The sequence below is a fragment of the Sceloporus occidentalis genome, unplaced genomic scaffold, assembly GCF_023333645.1.
Source record: "Sceloporus occidentalis isolate IW3139 unplaced genomic scaffold, rSceOcc1.0.p SCAF_8, whole genome shotgun sequence".
Lineage (NCBI taxonomy): Eukaryota > Metazoa > Chordata > Lepidosauria > Squamata > Phrynosomatidae > Sceloporus > Sceloporus occidentalis.
Window position 1 is genome coordinate 41,631,527 of NW_028316988.1, and position 20,823 is coordinate 41,652,349.

The window sequence follows — 20,823 nt, forward strand, 5'->3', positions numbered from 1 at the left end:
ATAAGTCAGCATGGGCATATTTATGCTACATAGAGAGGATGTCGGACTGAAGCCAAAGTGCTGTTTGCTCCTGGGTTGCTTTTCTTCTTTGCTTCTACCTATTGCTGTTCTCCTCCTGTGCCTCAGTTCCAGTGGATGGCCTGAAGAATCAGAAGTTCTTCGATGAACTTCGGATGAACTACATCAAAGAACTTGATCGTATCATCGCTTGCAAGAGGAAGAATCCCACATCCTGCTCCCGGCGTTTCTACCAGCTCACGAAGCTCCTGGACTCAGTGCAGCCTGTAAGTGGAGCGAAAGCATGGCCACACACACGGAAAGACAGTTCATAACCTCGGGCGATATCTTGCAGAATCTGCTTAGGCTACGCTTTCTCCTCCGTTTGGGGCACAGGGAAGGGGGAAGCCCAAAGACCAATGAACTTGTAAGGAGGGCAGGAGACAGTTGTGGCCGCTGAGATGGGGCGGGCCTAGTAGGAAATCTGCACGCTTTTGGGTAGCAGCTGCATCCATGGATGATAAACTCCATCCTCCAAAGTTACTGACAGATTAGTTCCTGCCATTTAAGTGCTTCTGGTCTGCTGTAAGCACATTTTTTAAAGAAAAGGCATGAGGAAGTAAAGTTCAACACACCAGAGGTGTCTACTTACGCAGTGAGCAAATGTAGTGGAACGTTCCCAACTGTCTGGAGCAAGGGATCTGTGGGAGGCAAAGAAGACGATATGGATAACAAGCCAACCGTCATCTTTCCTTCCCCAATCCCCCCGCTCAGCCAAATATGGGGTTCGGAGTAATTCACAGACAGTATCCTATCCCAGTGCAGTTAATTCAAATTTCAAAAGATGCAAGGTCAAAATGCTGGAGATGTCAGGAAAACCCAGGATTCCCTAGGATGTTGCCGAGGCAGTTAAAGGGGAACGATAATATTACAGTCAACTCTCCACATTTGCAGCTTTGACCTTTGTAGCCTTGATGATTCACAGGTTTGATTAATTTGTCCTCTCTAGGAATCTCTAGGGTGTTCTCTCAGAGGTTTCCTCCCCTCTTTCATGGGGGTCCTGTGAATGTGGAGGGTCCACTGTATAATTCTGTAGTGTGGATGGGTCCCAGTTGTTCCCAGTTTGCCTTGCTGTTCCGCAGATCCCCACACTGGGTACCAGCCCTGGGGAAAACTGGTCACCGTGGTCCGCCACCCCTCGCCAACCCTTCTCCTTCTCTCCCGCAGATCGCCCGAGAGCTGCACCAGTTCACCTTCGACCTCTTAGTCAAGTCGCACATGGTCAGTGTGGACTACCCAGAAATGATGGCGGAGATCATCTCGGTGCAAGTCCCCAAGATCCTCTCGGGAAAAGTGAAGCCCATCTACTTCCACAGCCAGTGAGAGGGAAGGGTGACTCCGAGGCCCATCACCCGTCGCGGCCCCGTCCAGCCATTGCCTGCCTCTTAAATCTCTGCACTACCGCAACTGCAGTGCCTTGGAATGCTGTGTGTTCCCAGAGACATACAGCCACAACTACGATGATGACGACGACAAAAACAAAACTACCTTTCTGGTCCTTTCTGCTATTTTCCTCCTGAGCAGTGGAAGTAGACCTTTCTCTCTTTGGAATGGCTCATCATGCACTCAGAGCCCCAGCGATCCCTACCTGTTTCCCTGACCCGTGTGTGCGCGCGCGTGTGTGGTGTTGTGGCATGGGGCCCAGCCACCCTTGTTTACATTCATGCACCTCTGGGTTCCCCTCAGTGTCTTCAGCGGCCCTGTGTGTTGCGCAGCATTGTGGGGTGCATTCGCTTTCCAAAAGACACACACTCACCCAAGTGCGCATCCAATGCGCATCAGCTTTGGGTTGTCCTGGTTGCCACTGTTTCATTTCTTTTCTTAAAAAAAAAGCAAAACAAAAAAAACCACACAAAAAAAATTAAAATAATAATAATAATAACCCAAAATGGGGAAGAAAAAAAAGGTTATTCATAATTAAATACTAAGGTTCATATTGGGATCGGGTAATTTTCTTTCTTTTTTAAAGAAACAACTTTTTGAGCGGTTTTGTCTGTATGGGTTTTCTTTCCCCTCTTTTCTTTTTTGCGCTCCCCTCTTTTTCTGAACTGGGTTTCCGTTCTCTTTCTTTCCAGGATTGCAAGAGAAAAGTCTGTTTTTGCTTGTCTCTGAGCCAAGGAAAGGACAGATAGAAATCCTGGAAGGGGGACTATTTAAAAAAGCAGACAGAGGGAATGTAATAGTAATAGGACTCACTTGCAAAAACGAAACCAGAAAGAGAAGACAACGCAACGAGTGTCCTGCCGTAGCTGTGGGCATCACACAGACTCCCTTTCCACAAAACTGTACCTGAGCAAAGGTTGTGGTGCTCCTGCGTGCCGAACCAGACGCGGGACGTTTTTGCTCTGACTATGCATGGGCAGCCATCTTCTTTGGCCGCAGCGACCGCTGACCCAGCCCTTCTCCGAAGACACTGTCTCTCAGACGTAGCCCATAGTGCTGTGTATCCTCCTTGCAAAATGGCCACCTCTCTGCTACTTTTGGAGGTGTCCATGAGGGAGGTAAGAGTGCTAACTCCACACAAAGTGCCCGATCGACTCTTACGCCGGCTCTTAATGCTCATAAAAAGAAGACCCAACACCTTAAAGAAGAGAAGGTCTTGGAGGCTGACCTTTCCAGTGCCCTGAAGGCTACAGAGAACCTCTCCTTCTGTGGACCATGAACCTCTGAAACCTCGTTTTATCTCCAGCTCACACTTTATGTAGCTTGGAAGAAACATCTAGAGACCTCCTCCTTTTTTATTTTTCCCCAAGTGATGGTCCCTGAAGCAAAGCCAAACATGAACTCTGTAGACTTTATGGAGGAGGGGGTCCCTCATTTGAAACTGCACATAACTTTGGGTCCTTCGCCCGCTCCGCTTGGGGAAAAGAGAGCAAATACAAGAGCCATTTCTTTTCTCCTTCAAATAGGAGAAACCGACATTTTGTGCCAAAAACCATAACAGAACCAGCGTTCCCAGGACTTGAAACAACCCTGGTTTGTACAAATGAATCCCTTTTTCCTATCAAGCTAACCTTGGATGAGTGCAGCCAGTGACTGCAAAATCTCACCAAATGGACTTTCAGCTCTTCTCTTTGAACGGTCGGGGCTGTTTCCAAAAACGAAATCTGTGTGGATAGTTCTTTTGAAGGAGAGGAAAGACGCTTGGGTTTTGGGTCGTCCCCTTCGACAGCTCTACCAAATGCATGAAAGTGTCATTACTTCTCATAATGAAGATGATAATGTCCTCCTATTCTCCAGTCCCCCAATCCAACCTGTTCTTTCTTCTGGTTTCATTCTGCCATTTTCCAGGTCATAGTGAGGTGCACAAAGTTGTCTGGTCCACTCGATTGCTGGGATGAAGGACTAGGCTAGCGGTAACCTAACTTACACTTCAGCCTTTCAGTAGTGTTTGGATACAAGTTGAGTAGCCCCCCCATTGTCAGCCTTTTCTGTTGGATCAAAATCTGGTCATTTCCTCTGCTTTGATGGATCAGGAGAAGCAGCAAGGGTTTTTCTAAATGTTAAGTTCAATGTTAAAATTATGGTTGCCTCTTAGTTCCACCAGTACCAGCAAAAAGGTGTTGCTTTCAACAAGGCTTCCCTCGTTGCTTTTAGGAGGGTAAAGTGTGGCTAACAGACTGTACTTTTGTGGTCCTTGGAGCCTCCAACCCATTCCCCATCCCCAACATTTTCTAAAACTTGGCACGATTTGGGGGAATTTTTTTTCCCCTAAACCAGACAGAAAACATAATAATAATAATAATAATAATAATAATAATAATAATAATAATATCCTTCCATGAAAATTTGGGATGGGCAAGAAGGCTGGCAAGGAGAAAACCTCAGCTTTTGCACAGCCCCTGCCTTGCATTGCAATCCATTGCTTGAGTCATGGCTGTGCTTTTAAGAGTTTTCGAAAGGTCCATCCAGAATGCCTATCATGAGTATCATGTAAATATTGGATATGGGGAGAGGGGGGCGGTGGTGGGATAGAACTGACCACAGGTTGAGTCTCCTTTATCCGGAATTCCAAAATATTCCAGAAACCCAAAACATTTGTCATGGATAGTTGGCACCTTTGCTTTCTGATGGTTCGACGTACGCAAATTTCGTTCCATGCACAAAATCGTTAAAATAATTGTATAAAAATTGCCTTTGGTCTATTATGTGTATAAAGTGTATATGAAACATAAATGGATTTAATGTTTAGGCTGGGGTCCCATCACCACAAGATCTCATTGTGTACATATATGCAAATACAGGTGCTCCAAAATCCAAATAAAAATCCCAAACCCCTCTGTACCCCAAGCATTTTGGACAAGGGAGACTCGGCCTGTATTTAGCTTCCTTGGGTTCTTTACAGTGGATTTCTGCTGCAGCAGCTTTAAGAGTTTGACAAATACCCAAAGCGCGGTCAATGTCCCAGTCATCAATTCTTTTTTTAATTATTCCTTTTATGCATTTTTATTTTTGTTATAGTTGTTAATAATAATAATAATAATAATAATGTTATTATGCAAAATGTGTACCTACACTTTGGGGACGTTCTATTGTGCCATGTCGATAGTGCCCTTCGACCGACAGCCCGGGTAGTTTAGCCCTTTCATTTGTCAGATCTGTTTCTTACTTTTCTAAAATGTACAGAACCTGAAGTCCTTTTCTGCTGGGTGGGAAAGAAAATAAAGCGAAGTGGGGGAATGCATGCATGCCCAGCATTTTGGATGCTGTATCAGAAGGTAGCCTTGAGACTATGGCAAAGTCGCATCTGTATCAGCCAAGTAGTCTGGCTGGAGTCCTCTTGGTTAGCCCCAACTAAAGGCAACTGTTGGATGGCCAACCCACTGGTAAATCCAATTCAGTCTCTGTTCTCATTGGGGTAAGGCTTCTGTTTTGGGGTGCCTCTTCTCTTAGGTTCCTCCCCATCCTCCAGAAAGACATGGCACACACCTCCTTTACACTTTGGTTGACTGGAGGATGTACCAAATTGGTGCACACCAGATGTGCAATTCTCTCTCAACACCAGTCCTTCTCTGGTCTTTGGCCAAAATACCCTTCGGCAACTGTGGAAATGAGAATGAAGCCATCCCCTGAAGGCTATTGCAAGTCTGGAGTATTTGGCTGCAGTTGGGCATCCAACTTTGGTGACAACATCCCTCCATCGCAGAGCTCTTGTCATCATCTTTCCAAGATGGCGGGCGGAGGGGAGGCTGCGCGTGTATTTAAAATTTTCTGGGCTTTCAGCACTTTGAGATGCCTTCGATGTTATTGACATTGTTGCCTGATTTTTTGCTCTCTCTCCTTGTTGGCATTGTGCCGTTCTCCTTTTCGGAAGAGGTGTCCTGTCACGGGCAGGCGCTTCTGAAAGCTGCCTTTTTGTACAAATGCACCTTGTGTAAAAGCTTGAGCCATTTCTACACTTTGCTTGCAGCGGTTTTTACCCAAAGAATGTGTTGCAAGTTGCATTTACCAAAGAACGTGTATATAAAAACGGGAAGAGATTTCAAGTTTGTTTCACAGATCACACAAATCAGCCAGGGGTGGCAAGGGAGCCTTCTTTGCCTTGGCACCAAGCTTTCCATGGGGCACTGGGGAGAAGTGGGCACGCCGCCCAACAATATATGGGGTTAGGAGCTCCTTTGTCCTCTTGTTCCTGGCAGGTAATTGTACAAATGTATTTCCTTGCACGCCGAATTTGTTTTGCCAGATTTCTGACTGATCCTGATCCGCAGACAATCTCTGTTGTGGAAGGAAGAGGCACAATCATTTTGGGGGACATGGTTTGCACTAAGGGAGGAGGGAAGTGGAGAAAAGCACCCCCATATTTACTCTCCATTTGGGGGCACTGAAGGTACTCTGTGCTCAGAGAGTCGGGACGGGTGGGAAAGTAGTCTGCCACTACTTTTTAAAGGGCACACCAATTTTGGAAAACATGCAAAAGATGGGTGGGCAAGACCAAGCTCTGTAAAGGTTGTTTATGTTGCCATCACCACCTTTCAAGTTGCAACCTTTGCATCCATCAAAGTGTAGCTATGGGAGGGAGAAAAGGATAGGAGAGAAATACCACCCAAATCAAAATTTTGGACCAGAACAGACAGGCCAAAATAAAACTGCTTTGGACCACTTTGGAAATGTGCTGTTTAAATGATGCATGCATCCTAAGAGGCTGGAAGTTGCACCAAAGCTATGCTCCAGTCCTAAGGACTGGAACGCAGCTTTGGCACAGCTTCTGACCTCTTAAGATGCATGTGTCATTTAAACATGCATTTCTCCAAAGTGACCCAAAGCAGCTTTATTTTGGCCTGTCTGTTCAAGCCCAAAGTCCCCTCATCAAATTCCCCTTTGCTTCCCAAATTTTTAGCACTGCAGTCAGTAAAGGCTTCGGTTGAACATTTTGCAATAGTATGTATGCGTGCAAAGAGAAGGAGAGGGCCAAGTGACCCAGGAGAGGCGAACATAGCGAGTGGAAGGGTCCTAGGTGTGAATGGTGTTCAAAAGCTCACTAGAAATCGGGGAATGAAGGAGGATTTCCTGCAGAGGCTGAATTATAATGGAGGGGAGCAGACAAGGCATTCATTTTGGTATAGCTGCGCCACTGCATTCAGAAGCAAAAGAGAGATGCTTCTAATGGTGTCTCTCAGAGCGAAAAAGGAGCCAGGTTCAAGCTGGGGTTGCAGCTTGAAAGTGGCGCTGCGAAACATAACATTGCCACAAGGCGGTTGTGGACCACTTTAGGTGCATTGGTTTTTGTTTTTCAGCAGACGCATGAGAAGACAAATGCAAATCCTCCCTCACTCCTGCACTTTGCAGTTTCATCTCCGACCCTTTGCACTTATTGTGTAGGGAGCAGAGGGGGCTTTGGAGAAAGGTGTTGGCGTTGTGCGCATTGCGTTATTCTCCATTGTCCTGGGGTTGTAATGACACCGTCCCTGCTAAGCATTTAGAACTGTTTAAGGTGGTTTGTGGGATATTCTGTAATGACTATGGCACTTGCCAAAAAAAAGATTTGAAAGAAATGTTTTTATTTGTAAATCTTGTTTGTGCACTTTTTTAAAAAAAAGCCAAAAGTTAAGGCCTACATATATGTAGTTTTTAAAAAATAGATAGAAGATAAATAGATAGATAGATAGATAGATAGATAGATAGATAGATAGATAGATAGATAGATAGATGCTACAGATATATGCATCAGATAGGGTTTCTGGGCTGTTAGCCAACAGTCTTTGTTTGCACTTAAAAGCGAAGCCTTCTTTGTGGCAGAAGGTTTATGGGATTGTAGAGTTTGCAGTTGTCTTAAATGCAGCCAGATAAGCTTTGGGAAGCTAGCAGAGTATCTAAAGCCATCAGGAAAAGCTGAAATGTGTAACAGTGGAGTAAGTTGTAGACGAACGGAGGGTATCGTCCTCGGCATTGAGAAAAAGCTCACAAATACATTTTGACAAAAGCAGCCCGTTTTGCTCTGTCCGAAGCCAGTCCGGGCCAAACGCACACCAGCTCCCTTGGGTCACAAGCGTCCGCACCGAAGGAACGGTGGTTTTTCTTTGCCTTTAAGGAGTCAAAGCAAAAGGCGTCCCGTGTTAAAGTCAATCGCTTGAAAGATATTTGGGCATCGACTTCACCGGAACCGATGGCGCCTGGCGTCAGGAACATGGACTGTGCAGTTTTCATTGAAACAGATCAGATTTGGACAGGGTTATTTTTCCGCTTGGCGAATTGTACCTTGCAAAAACGTACATCGAGAAATACACAAGCACTTCATCCTCAAAGGAGAGTTTGCAAAGACTGCCGTTGGGGTCTGGAGACCACCTAACTCTCAGAGAATAGGGTTGTTGGTTTTTTCCTGGTACATTGAAACGTGTGCCGGGGTACTTAAGCCAAGCTTAATGCGAGGAAAGATTAAAGGTTTTAAAAATCAAATGAATCCCTATTGAACTGTTTTAGTCTATGTTAGTTCGGGTCTAGCCCTTCCTGGAGAGCGGGGCAAACAAACTTCATGCTGTATTTCAGCTTGCTCATTTTTCTCTCTTTCTCTGTTTTTTGGGGGGTTGATCTTGGATCCTGTTGTTGCTCAAAATACAATAAAAACGGAAAACTTTGGTTGTTGGGAAACGCTTGTGTGCATTTGTTTGTCTGGTGTTTTCTCTTGTTGGGAGCCCATAACTCTTCTCTGGGATGGGAGAAAACGTTTGAGCAGAACGGAAACTCAGGCCAGCTCCTCCCCGGTCGAAAGACTAGGGTCGGCCGTTTCATTATCGTTGCTTTTATTTTCATTTTTATGATTATAATTATTAGTCAGGAGCGGGTTTACAAAACCAAGCTTCTCTTAATCGCTAATCTATTCGGAAAGGGAAAAAACGAGTAATTGGTGCAGATAAGCTTTTACATGTTTTTCTGCAAATGGATTTTTGTTTGCGCATTTGCTGAATATAGTTCTAAATGGAGGCTGTTTCCCCTCTTCTGCCTCCACTAAGGCTTCACCTCCAGCATCACCCTGAAAACCCTTAAAGCTGATGGGCTTTTCTGCAAAACAGTGTCTTTTTCCCCCTTGCAAACATTTTCCCCTTCCTTTCCCTTTTTTCTATGGCCTTTATGGATGTATTTCTGCTTGGCTTCATTATAAGACTGACCTCTGATCTCCAAGTAATAAAGGAGACTGTGCTTTATCAGGCAAATGCTTCGCTCGAAACCCGAGACGGAGCTTGGCTTGGCTTGCAGGGTTTTTGTTTTTAAGGCAGATTCAGAAATGTTCGGCCTTAAATTAAGGAAACCCGATTCTGGTGGAAAAGCCAGAGTACTTCCACCGACATTAAGGGTAGGTTTTGGCTTTTCAGACCTACTTTCTTATGGAGCTATACTGCTGGGTATGGGCCACTGGGAACCCAGTTTGCTCCAGGGTCCTTTCCAAACTACTGAATTATATATAGCGCTATCGTTTCACTTAACTGTCATAGGTGCATCCTGGGATTTGTAGTTTGGGGAGGCACTAGAGTTCCCCGGCTGAAAACTCTACATAAACCTCCCTAAATTGCAAATCCCAGGGTGCAAATGGACAGTTTTGGTGTAACATGGTGCTATAAATGTGTGCTGTGAAAGTACTCCAGGACTAAACTATAATAAATACTATTATTATTATTATTATTATTAAACAAAGCCAAGCAGCTTGGTAACGTCTTGGAGGACACTGGTGGGAGGAAAAGGCTGCATCTGCACTGCAGAATTAATGCACTTTTGACACTGCTTCAACTGCCCTGGCTCAAGGCTATGGGATCCTGGGATTGGTAGTATTGTGGGCGATTGACCCTTCTTTGCCGCACTGCAAATCCCACCATTCTGTCAGATGGAGCCACTGCAGTTAAAGTGGTGTCAGGCTGCATTGTTTCGACAGCATAGTTGCATCTTCAGAGACCTCTAAAGAGGTTTCCTGATGTTTCCACCATAAACTAAAAAAAAGTCACCAAATCTGGAGAGCAAAACAGGTGTTTCACAGAATATGAAACAAAGACCATTCAAAGAGTGGAAAGATTAACATCTGAACCAGGAGAGAGTCCAGCCTTCCCAGTTCTCCAGAATCCAATGCTCATCCCATTGCACCACATTGGCTCTGCTCCATGCACAAACACGGCAGGTTTTATTCCTTTGTTTCTTCCCCTTTTCCTGCCATGCATTCCCTTTAATCCCCCACCAGCCTTGATCTCCCCACCAGCATCGCAAATGTCCTTCCGCAGAATGTACTTGCAAAAGAGCCGACTTAATCAAAAGTGCACCTTTCAGAGTACAGTGTAACCTTTCCATGGAGATGGATGTGTCTGTGACGGTCTCCAGTTCATCCTCCATCTCCCCAAAGCCTCTGTCCGCCCAGGTTGCATTTCATGAAGGCTAAAACATATACATATTGGACACAAGACCTCCTTTGCTTATTGAAAAGGATTTGGAAGAAGGAGGTAGAAAGAAGTGGGAGGAAGGAGAGTGCGCACAATGCATGGTCTATTGTTCTACTTCTTGTATTTATCTTCTGCCTTTCTCACAAGAGTGGGGCCCAAAGTAGCCATTAAAAGGGGAAATGTTCAGACAATGCATGGTGCAAAATTTGAAATGTTAAACAAAATCATCCAGTTGAAACATTGGCTGCCATCCTGCCCAGCAATTGCAATATCATGAATTGGATTTACAGCTGGGGATTCACACTTCTGGTTGTGAACACATTTCCAACTCTCTGCTTCTAAAAAGGAGCCTGAATCCCACTTTAGTTCCATTTTGTTTGGATTGCTGCAATGTGCTCACTCTGTGTGTGGCTGCCTTTATTTAAAAACATGCTTGGAAACCTTGGCAGTTTTGACTGGGGCCAATTGGGAATATGCAGATCCTAAATTCCCACAGTTATTCTGGCTGTCATTCCATTTTGGGGCCAGTCACAACCTATAAAGCTGTAAAAGGCTCAGGGGCCCATTTCCCTGATCTTGTATGGACTTGATCCTCCTCCTCTGTGCATCTCTTCTTCCTGGCAGCAGTCCTAGAATCATAGAGTTGGAAGGTACCCCAAGGTTCATCCAGTTCAGCCCCTTTCTGCCATGCAGGAAGACACAGTCATAGGGTCAATAGAGTTGGAAGAGACCCCCAAGGACCATCCAGTCCAACCTCCAAAGGTCCACTTCTCATTTGGGTTGGCATCCTATTAGTGACATACCCAAACCTAGGTTGTACAATGCATAAAGGTCATATCCAGTTGAGGGTGACATAACCCAACTTGCACATTTAGAACCACTGACCATGTGGGAGCACATTAAGGCACACATAAGAAAGTATAAATGCACACGGCCTCTATGCGTTGCCTTTGCACACTGCAATAACACAGTGCATTGCCAGATGTTTGCATTGACCACTGTTGTCACATAAATTGCACTACATTGGTATTCATAGAGAGTGGATAACATAACATTTGCTTTATGCTGAGATAAGGTAGGATTTTGGCCACAATAGCTGCATCCACACTGCAAAAATAATCCAGTTTGAGACTGCGTTAACTGCCATGGCTCAATGCTATGGAATTCTGGGGTTTGTAATTTGGTAAGGTATTTAGCCTTCTCTGTCAGAGAGCTCCGGTGTCCCAACAAACTACAAATCCCATGATTCTGTAGCATTGAATCATGGCAGTTAAAGCAGTGTCAAATGGGAGTATTTCTGCAGTGCATATGCAGCCAAAGGGGTTCACTCTGCATTTGCACTACAAAATCAGGTCCCTTGTGTACGGATGTTGCTTTTTGTGTGTGAGTAAGAGGTAACAAAAGTTTGGTCAAAGCTTGTCCGCATTTTCTGCAATGTTGAACGCATGCCTTCATGCATCGATCAATCAACGCTCCTTGAATTTTTCATGGCAACTGGGTCCCTGGAGTAGGAGAAGGGGCAGCTTTCAGTAGAGAACAATATATATATATTCCCTGGAGTCTGAAAGAGCCTGAGTTTGTTTCATGGAAATAATGCGGTACGTGGCGCTCTACTCCGGAAAAGTGAAATTGCTGTGTAGGACAACGCAGGGCTGCAATTTACTCTTCGGCAATACATTAGCAACCTCTTTCCCAACCCCACCATTAATAACTCAAATAAAGCACTATTACCAGGCAGTGCCAACTAAGACCTCCATGGACCAACAACAGCTTGCACAAAGGAGACCCCCTTTTGCTCTCTTTGCCTTTGAGTAGACACAGAGCATCAAGGGCATAACTACTGAGAGAACAAAACAAGGGCTTTGTCCCCAAAATTAAGAATAGAACAAAATTTTCCTTCAATCCCCAAATTCCTAGCATTGCAACTAGAAATCCTATTCGCCATGTTTGCTATTCTCTTGGTCACAGCCTGGATCCCAAAACAAGGGTCAGTCCTCTGCATCATCTACTTGGTTGTGTATCCTTAACATAGGGTTAATCCAAGCTGATTGCAAAGTTGTAGATTTTGTTCCTGTTCCTTCTGATTTTATACAGGGTTAATATAAACCAACATGGGGAGCTGGTGTGTGTGTGTGTGTGTGTGTGTGTGTGTGTGATCTCTGATCATACCAGGAGCTTGCAGTAAATATTCTGGGATAAATAAATAAAACATAGATGCATCTCCAAAATAAAACAGGAAAGAACAGGAACAAAAACCTGGGACTTTCTGGTCTTTTTAATCAGACTGAATGGAACCTGAGTTAAGTATTTCATACTATGCAATACTATGCTATACTTAAGTAAATAAGTCTCCCAGGCTGATCCACCCAAAAAACCATCCACCCCCAAAAAGCCCCTCATTCATCCGCCATTCAATTGCTGGCAGAATGGACCTCCTTCTTCCTAAATTCTGGTCAAATGAATTTGCAGAGGGAGTTGCAATCATGGCAATAGTACCCCAAGCATGACTAAGTAGCAATCGTACATATGGAATACTTTATGGATGAGTAACTCTAAGTACATGTTTCATAGTCCTAACTGTGCCGCTATTACCTTGATTGTAACTCCCCGCCAGCCTACTTTACTAGGCCTCCGCTGCAGAGGAGAAAGAAGTCCAATTTGCGGGTGATTTGCACACAGATGAAGACATGTCCATCAGGTTTTGGGGAAGGGATTCAGGCCAGAAAAGATTACTTAGTGTAGGTACTTTGTTGTTGTTGTTGTTGTGTGCCTTCAAGCTGTTTGACTTACGGTGACCCTAAGGTGAATCTACTATGCCACAATGCCTCTTAATATACTTACTAAGGAGGGCAGAATTCAGAAGCATAGCTATGTTCGCCTACAATATCAGTATGCAAAGGGATCTTGTAGCTCCTTTGAGATTAACTATGTGCAAAGTTGTCGCATAAGCTTTCATAGGAGTCTATCATACGGGACGGATCCCATGCAGAAACTTGATGTTTTTTGCATGATGCTCAGGGTTTAACCTGAACAGAAAGTAGAAATAACTCACAAAAGCGGGTAGTTTTTTAGACGACGTTTGCGTCAATTGGAAATAACGGGACATTCATCTGAACACAAAGTCGACAAAACCTGTTCCTTTTACTTTTGGGAACGTTTGTCGACTTTGCGTTTGGATTAATGTCGCATTATTTCCCTTTGACGCCAACAACCTGCAAAAAGCGGGTGTTTTGCGGATTTTAAAATCCTGTTTCTGCACAGGATTTAACCAATTTGCCTCCATGTGATAAAGTCCGTAGACGTGATCTGCTTCCTCAAGGTTCATGGAGTGAAGTGATGCCCAGGAAGGACCTTTATAATCAGACTGTGTGGATAGCCATAGAAATGCCAAACCTGTGGGTCTGGCGATGAGGAGAATAGTCCAGTTTGAATAATGGCCATCGAGGGACAAGGAAAGACGTTGTCTGAGGCCAGTGCGCTTGCCATCACCGGAGCCAGAGGTTTTGCATTTCTATGGCTGGTCATACAATCTGATTAGGAAGATCCTTCCAGGGCACCAGTCCACTCCATGCAACCACTCCAAAGATGGTGCGTCTGAAACCATTGCAACAGATGCAGCTGTTCCTCCTGGGATCTTCCCCCGCATGGAAGGAGCTTGGAGGCTCCTCGTGACTCTTCTTCCATCTTTAAATGTGTTGTTTGTTGGTCTCTCCATGTCAAAGGCTCGTGCATAACTCCTGCACTGAGGTCTACCAAAGCTCCCTGCCTGTTTGCCATTCCAGTTGCTCAACCCATCAAATGTCTTTTTTCCAACTCACATACCTCCAGATCGCCAGCCCTTATTCGATTTGCACTCCTGTGTAATTGTACAGAAGATGGGGAAGAAAGCATTCCTCTGTATAGGAAATCTGGCCCCGCTCCGGTCAGACTTGGTTTGGCACAGGAGGACTTTAGCCACAATAACGCTCTTCACTAGAATAAATTATATGAACTGATTCATTCCATGCTTCTGGTTCCAGAACAAATTTGCTTGGAGCACTGTTTGATGCTTTAAAAATGTCTCTCTCTGTGTGTGTAAGAAATAGAAAGAGAGGGAATTTCTGGATTTATAGACTTGGCGCTCGCAGCCGGAGCCTAGAGGACACATCTGGCCTTCTCCATCCATCTTACAATCCTCTCTGTTTCATGGCTGCCTTCTTGGTAGAGTTTACCTTCCTCCAAAGAAGATGGAAGCCAAAACTTGTTGCCATCATAATCGGATATTTCTGGTTTGTTAGTCATTCTTCTGTGTATAAAACCTCAAAATGGTAAAGGCCGATGAGTCCGACGTTGGGCTTTGATGCTTCCAAAATGAAATTGCCTCATAAAAATACCTCCAAGCAAAAACTCCATAAGATTTACAAGGGAGAGAGGGGGAGATAATAATTGCACTCCATCCTGAAGCCCAGGATTAATTGATCCAACAGAAGAAAGTAAAGTTATGCAATACCCTATTAGTCACATTTAGCTTTGTCCATGTTGGGAAAGGAAGCCCCTTGGAACTCAGAGAGACCCCAATTGCAGCAAACCTCCACTTTTCCTCTTGAGGCTGGACTGTCTGGTTCCTGATTTAGTTATGTTTCTGTCTGCTGTCTGCTCTTTTGGTTCCTCCGTTTGCCGGCAGGCATTTCTCATTTAGTAAACGCATCTCTGTTGCTCAACACAAACAGGAAAACAAGAGTTTGTGTTATGTTTTTTTCACAAAAAAGAAGAAGAAGATTGCCTTGCAGCAATTTGTCTGACCTGGGCACAGCATTAAGGAAAGGCTTCCCAGGCAGGGACTCGTCCTTCATTTGCATGAGAGCAAAGCTGGCACCAGGCAGATGCCTCCGTCTTGCCATTTGCTGGTTTTGAGATGAGAAAAAGAAGCACATTCTCTCTCGCCACAAAGCTCCCAGAGTCCAGATACTTATATTTGGAGTCTTTCTAGCGTCACCAACTTTTACTTCCCCAGGAGTCTATGCAAGGTCCTCGCTGGGCCGTCCAGTGGGTGGCTGGTGCTTCCATCATGTTGACCCTTCGGCTGGGTGGGGGAGTTTATCTTCTCCAAACAAGATGAGATCCAGCTTCCATTGTTGTTGTGTTCCTTGGTAACACTGTTGTGCAGGAAGGATGGGACACCAGACAAAGATGAAAGGGGTGGGGAGGAAGGAAGACTGCATGCTGGCATCCATCAACAAGGAGGATGGCATGGTGCCCTGGCTGAGTTCACCTTGACTCTTCCCATATTTCTGCTATCTATTCATTTGATGGACTAAAAGCTGCACAACAAAGGTGTTCAGGTCAGAATTCTGTTGTGGTTTTAGGCTAACCATTTCCTCTTCTCCTTTTTCTTCCTCCTCCTCCTCCTCTTCTTCTTCCTCCCTCTCCTCTTTCCACTTCCTCCTTCTCGCTTTCCTTCTCCTCCTCAAGATGCACCTTTGTTGTCATTGTTGTTGTGTGCCTTCAAGTCACTTCCAACTAAGGAGTTTATCACACCAGGGCTAATTTCAGTCTCCGCTCCATTCCGGGCCCCACAACGAACTCCAACTCCCAGAATTCCATAGCCTTGAGCCAGGGCAGTCAAAGCAGTGCCAAACCAGGTTACTTTCCCAGTGTGGATGCAGCCAGGGTTTTGTTTTGCCTTTGCAACATCGTAAAGTTACACAGCACAGACTTGGGACATCGTTTTTAAAAATCAAATTGGCCTAATTGATTACAAATAGTTGGCCGCCTGTGTTTCGGTCATCCAGATTTAAGCGATGAATTATTTAATATTTTCATAGTCTTTTAAAATAAGCATTTTCATTATTTGTGATGACTATATTTATTGTATTCTCATCCTGTGCTCTTTGACTGTAGGCTATAAATGCTTAGATAAATAGATAGAGAGAACCAGCATGGCATAGTGGTTTATCAAGTTTATCACACGAAGGAGATAAATATCCCAGAATAAATGCATAATTACATGATGTCACACAAAACTCGCTATTAAAGTGGTCACAAAGAAGCATTAATGTGCATCTTTTTCACTTTGGGGATTTCTGTGACAATGCATTTCCGATATCACTTTGCGTGTGATAACCATTTGTGCAATTCCTCGCCATTTATGCTTCATTTGCAGGATGCTTTAAATGCTCTTTAATCTCTCTTTAGTGCCAAAATTAGTCCCGGTGTGATAAACTCCACAGTGGTTTAAGCATTGGACTATAGCTCTGGAGACCAGGGTTCGATCTCTATCACAGCCATGAAACCCAATGGGTGACCTTGCGCAAAGCACATGCTCTCAGCCTCAGGGGAAGGCAATGGGAAACCTCCTCTGGACAAAGCTTGCCAAGAAAACCATAACGTCGCCATAAGTTGGGAATGACTTGAAGGCACACAACAACAAAACAGAGAGAAAAAGGGAGAGATGGTGGATAGAATAACTCTAGCAATGAGCCACAGTGGAAAGAGTAAGTAAAAAGCCTTGGGTGCAAAAGGTGAATGTCCGCCTGGATCCATCTCACAAGAGGTCCAACCTCTTCCTCATCTCCATCCCTTTTTCTTTGCTTGCTTTGCTGCTGGAGGGATATTTCTTTCCTAATCGAAGGAGGGGAGACTTTATCATCTCCTCTGTTCCTCACGCCAACAGCGACATGATGGCAGGTGGGCATGGTGCCCAGACCCTTGAGCGAAGCTTGCCATGGGGACCTCCACCTAAATGCAATCACAGAGCAAAAGGTTTAGAGACCTGGCTGAATAGGAACCTCACGAGTTTTTGGAGGGCTCTAGGGATTCATTAAGAGTGGGAAATGTTCAGAGGACAGCTGCAACTTTGAAAGTGACAAAATGACAAAACAACGCTTCAAGTTCGTTACAATTCTGATGCTCAGGCCATATGCCTGCGGCTGCCATGAAAAATTGGACATCTGGATTTGGGTCAAAAAAGCAAAATGTGGCACTAAATGGGCTGCGACAGAATGCGTAAACTCCTTCTTTTCTGCTGAACGACAGGTTGTTTCCAGCCCCCAGCTTTTCCAATTAGGATTGATTCCTCGTTTCCTTTTCAATTAGTCTCATTTCTGCACTTCATGCTCCAAGAAGTTCCGGATTTGCAGCCCCAAGGAAGACTTCTTGCCTGCCTTTAATGTTCATCCTTGGCAGCACCAAATGGGAAGATGTCAAAGATGGGGTTTGCGGGAGGAACATCTTTTGGATGCAGGGAGGAAGATATGAGAAACAGACCTTGGGCATCATTGTTCAAGGAGGAGATTGAGAAGCTGGAAAGTGTCCAGAGAAGGGCAACCGAGATGATCAATGGTTTCGAAAGCCAAAGGCCTGGGAGGAACAGCTGAAGAGGTTGGATAGCTAAGGTTTCAAGCCCTGCCATCTGTGTATCTCAAAGGAAAAAAACAGTATTCTGCAACAGAGGCAAACCTGTGTTTTTTGGGATGCAGCTCCATCCAAAATATACTCATTAATTCATTATTAATTTGACTGCAAAGGGAGAGAGTTTTGTGATCTGTTCTGTCCCCCAAAAAGTACCACAGGAGAGTGTATTACAATATTCCACAAACAACCATTAAATAAAATACTTGCAGGCAGACCTTGTTTGCTGCAGCTGCTAAAACACCGCAGTTATGCTTTCAGAAATGTGGCTCTGCAGATGCCCTTATTTGATTTCCCTCGCTTGTATGGCAACTTGTGTCAAGGTTTTTATGGCTGCATTAGCTTCTACCTTTGTATTTATGTCCAACAGACTGGGCTTGTTCTTTTATAGGTCTTGTATGTGTGCAAAGTCCTTGGGCCAGAGGTAATAAACTTGTACCTAGAGGTAAGCATGCTTAGAATATCTGTCTCATGTTAAAACACAATTTTACCTTTGGACTTGTTTCAAGAGAGATGGAAAAGTTACCCGTTCAGTGCTCCAGAATGGCCATTATTCTGGTTTCCCTCCCATGAGTCTCTAAGAGACTCAGAACAGTGTGCATGTGCATATACACGGATATATACCAATTTTAGCATATATCAGCCCAGCATTTAAGATAAGATAACTTGCAAGGCTAATTGTGTCCTGATGATAAAGGCCAAGCTGCTGCATCTGGGGACTTAGGCCAATCCATGCTCTATGTTGCACAGCTTTGAGCATACTTAGCTGCATAGCAGAGGTGATGCAGATGCTCTGTCTTTGGTTGTTTAGTGCCTTTGAGTCGACCTCAAAGGCAGTTAACAACAACCAAATACAGAACATCTGCATCACCTCTGCTATGTAGCTAAGTATGCGTAAAGCTGCGCAACATAGACTACAGATCACAGTTGTCTCCATTCTGATCAATGACCAATTCTGAACAAGGCCAAATCAGGTGTGACAAACCTGCCTCCTCCAGTTCCTAGAAAGCAATGTGGGAAGTAGGACACCCTGAAGGGGAGAAGGTTAGCTTGAGCCATGCTAAGTGGCTGTTTATATATCCATATCTTTCATTGAAGCATTACTATCCCACCCTTTTATCACGGGATCCTCAGGACAGTGTACAACATAAACAGTTTAAAACCGTTCCAGATTAAAAACGTAAATAATCTGGAACAAGGAAAAAACATATTAAAGATAGCTGTGAAAGGGGAATCCGGGCAAACCTGGTTAGGACCAACCAATTGCCGCTGCAAAAGACGCTGCGAAGGGGAAAGGGTTGCAACCAAGAGAGGCTTGTCTGCAATGCATTTAAATAGGACCAGGCAGAAACAGAGCTAAGAGGAAGTGAGATGATCTGAACTTAACTGTTGTATAATAAACCTTTACTGGTTTTAAATGTATTTGGTTTTACAATTGTGTCTGGGGACCTTATCGCACACACAAATTTAAATGTTATGGGGACTGGAGGAGGACGCTCGAGTGCGTGCACGGCCGCCCAAAAATGGATTTTATCGCACACAATTCAGTCCTCCAAGAGGCCCCGTTCCGTCCCCCGGCGCGCACCCGTTCGCGTCCAGTCCTGACGGGCGTGATTTTTGCCTGACAGAGTACCTTCCGTCGGCAAAAAATGGCACCCGTCAGGACTGGACGCGAACGGGTGCGCACCGGGGGACGGAACGGGGCCTCTTGGAGGACTGAATTGTGTGCGATAAAATCCATTTTTGGGCGGCTGTGCACACACTCGAGCGTCCTCCTCCAGTCCCCATAACGTTTAAATTTGTGTGTGTGATAAGGTCCTGGATTAACAAGGAAGAACAAGTCACGCTTTACCACTCTGGACCTATTGAAAAGCGCAGACACTTGGCCAGTTTAGAAAGAGGTCACCTTGAGACCTGGTTCGGACTTCTAGAGAGGGATAGCTCCAGAATGAAAGGGCAAAGGGTTGGAAATGTGGGGCCAGTAGTAACAGCATTTTCTGTAACGACCCAGGCCACACAAAGGACCATATTTTCCCATAGGACAATGCTATTTTGATCGGCCCAGATCCAGGCATTGGCTGTTTGAAAACCTCCCAGAGCAAAAATGTGCACCTCTCCCTCCATGCGTCACTTGGAGATGTTTACGCAACAACAGGTGCCATGCGATCTTTGTTTTCAAAAAATGCAATGCAAATCACCCAGTAATCTTCCCTTTCAAAGAGTTGTTCTGACAAAGCTGATCCTTTGGGAAACTGCACATCCCTAAGGCAATGTCTGTCTGTCTCTTTTTCTGCTGGTGGCAATGTTTGAAATCTTTGCGCTTGTGCGCTTTTGTGTAAATGGAGATGAAAGAGAAAAGGGGGAAGACAAAGGAAGGAGGAGAGGAGAGGGAATTATTTATGGGTTCCTCAGATAAAAAATCAAGCACTATCTGGATGAAGGGATGGGGTTTAAGAGCCCTTCCACTTTCCTTGGCTCCTCCGTTTTCTCCAAACGGCTGGTGATTTATGGATAACAAAAGTGGCTTTGCAATGTGAAACTCTCCCCAAAAAGGGGCCCAGGAGCGAGAAGAGTTCACCAGCTATTCTAGGGAGTTATGTATCTCTGTAAGTGAAATCCTTTCTTTCTTTCTTTTTCTTTCTTCTATGGCCAGAGAAAAAGCATGAAAAGTGGAGGTCTGGAGGGGCTGGGAAGCTGCAGCCCTTTGGGTGCTTAGCTCTTCAATGCATGCCTTTGTAGCTCTGTATTCTGCCATGTTATTGGTGCATTCAGATTCCCATGTCTTTCCCCCTCTCTACATTTCCATCTTTCCCTTTCCCCCAAGGGCCTTCTATTCCAAGCCCTTGCCATGCAGGAATAGACAGGTAAACCATTCCCTGAGAGGTAACCCTCCAACCTTTGCTCCAAACAACCTCCAAAAACGGAGAGCCCACCAACCTCTGAGGCAGCCTATTCCCCCCTCGAAAAGGGGCATCTCCTTCGGCGAGTGTCCAAAGAGTACAACAGCTACAGCGGTCCCCAAACTGTGCCCTTTAAGAGATTTTGGACTTCAGTTCCCAGAAGCCCCAGCCATGTTGGCCAATAGTCTGGGATTCTGGAAGCTGGAGTCCAAAATCTCTTAAAGAGCACAGTTTGGGGACCACTGATCTTGAGTAACCGGGACTTACTTACAAGTTATGCACCAGGAGGATTCCAGCCGCCATGTCATTTGCAACAATTAACTCAAAAACAAAGGATTGGTTGAAAAACTGTTTCTGGCCAATCTTCAGGCCATTTAGCCCTAGGGCACCCCACCAAAATATAGCCGAGGATTCCAAGTATCCTCCCCGAATGACAAATCTCAGGCCAAGATAAGTTAAACTGGTCTCAAAGTGCTACAACTGCGCATAACAGAAATGTCCGGAGACTTCTGACTGTACCGTTCTGTGCATCTAGACATCCCTAGACATGCGCTGTATAATGTTTGCAAATACTTCGAAAACAACATTCACCTAATTTAAAAGACCACAGACGAGGG

The 20,823-nt window shown here is 44.8% G+C and overlaps 1 protein-coding gene across 1 annotated transcript in view; it reads left to right on the forward strand.

The window, feature by feature from the left end:
* The window catches only part of AR (androgen receptor), a 127,175-nt gene extending 119,036 nt beyond the window's left edge, over positions 1-8,139 (forward strand). Inside the window, exons 7-8 of the mRNA XM_089536384.1 lie at positions 127-284; positions 1,225-8,139. Of these exons, the coding sequence (XP_089392510.1) occupies positions 127-284; positions 1,225-1,380 (314 nt within the window). The 3' untranslated portion in view covers positions 1,381-8,139. The remainder of the gene's footprint in view (positions 1-126; positions 285-1,224) is intronic.
* The last annotated feature ends 12,684 nt before the right edge of the window (positions 8,140-20,823 follow it).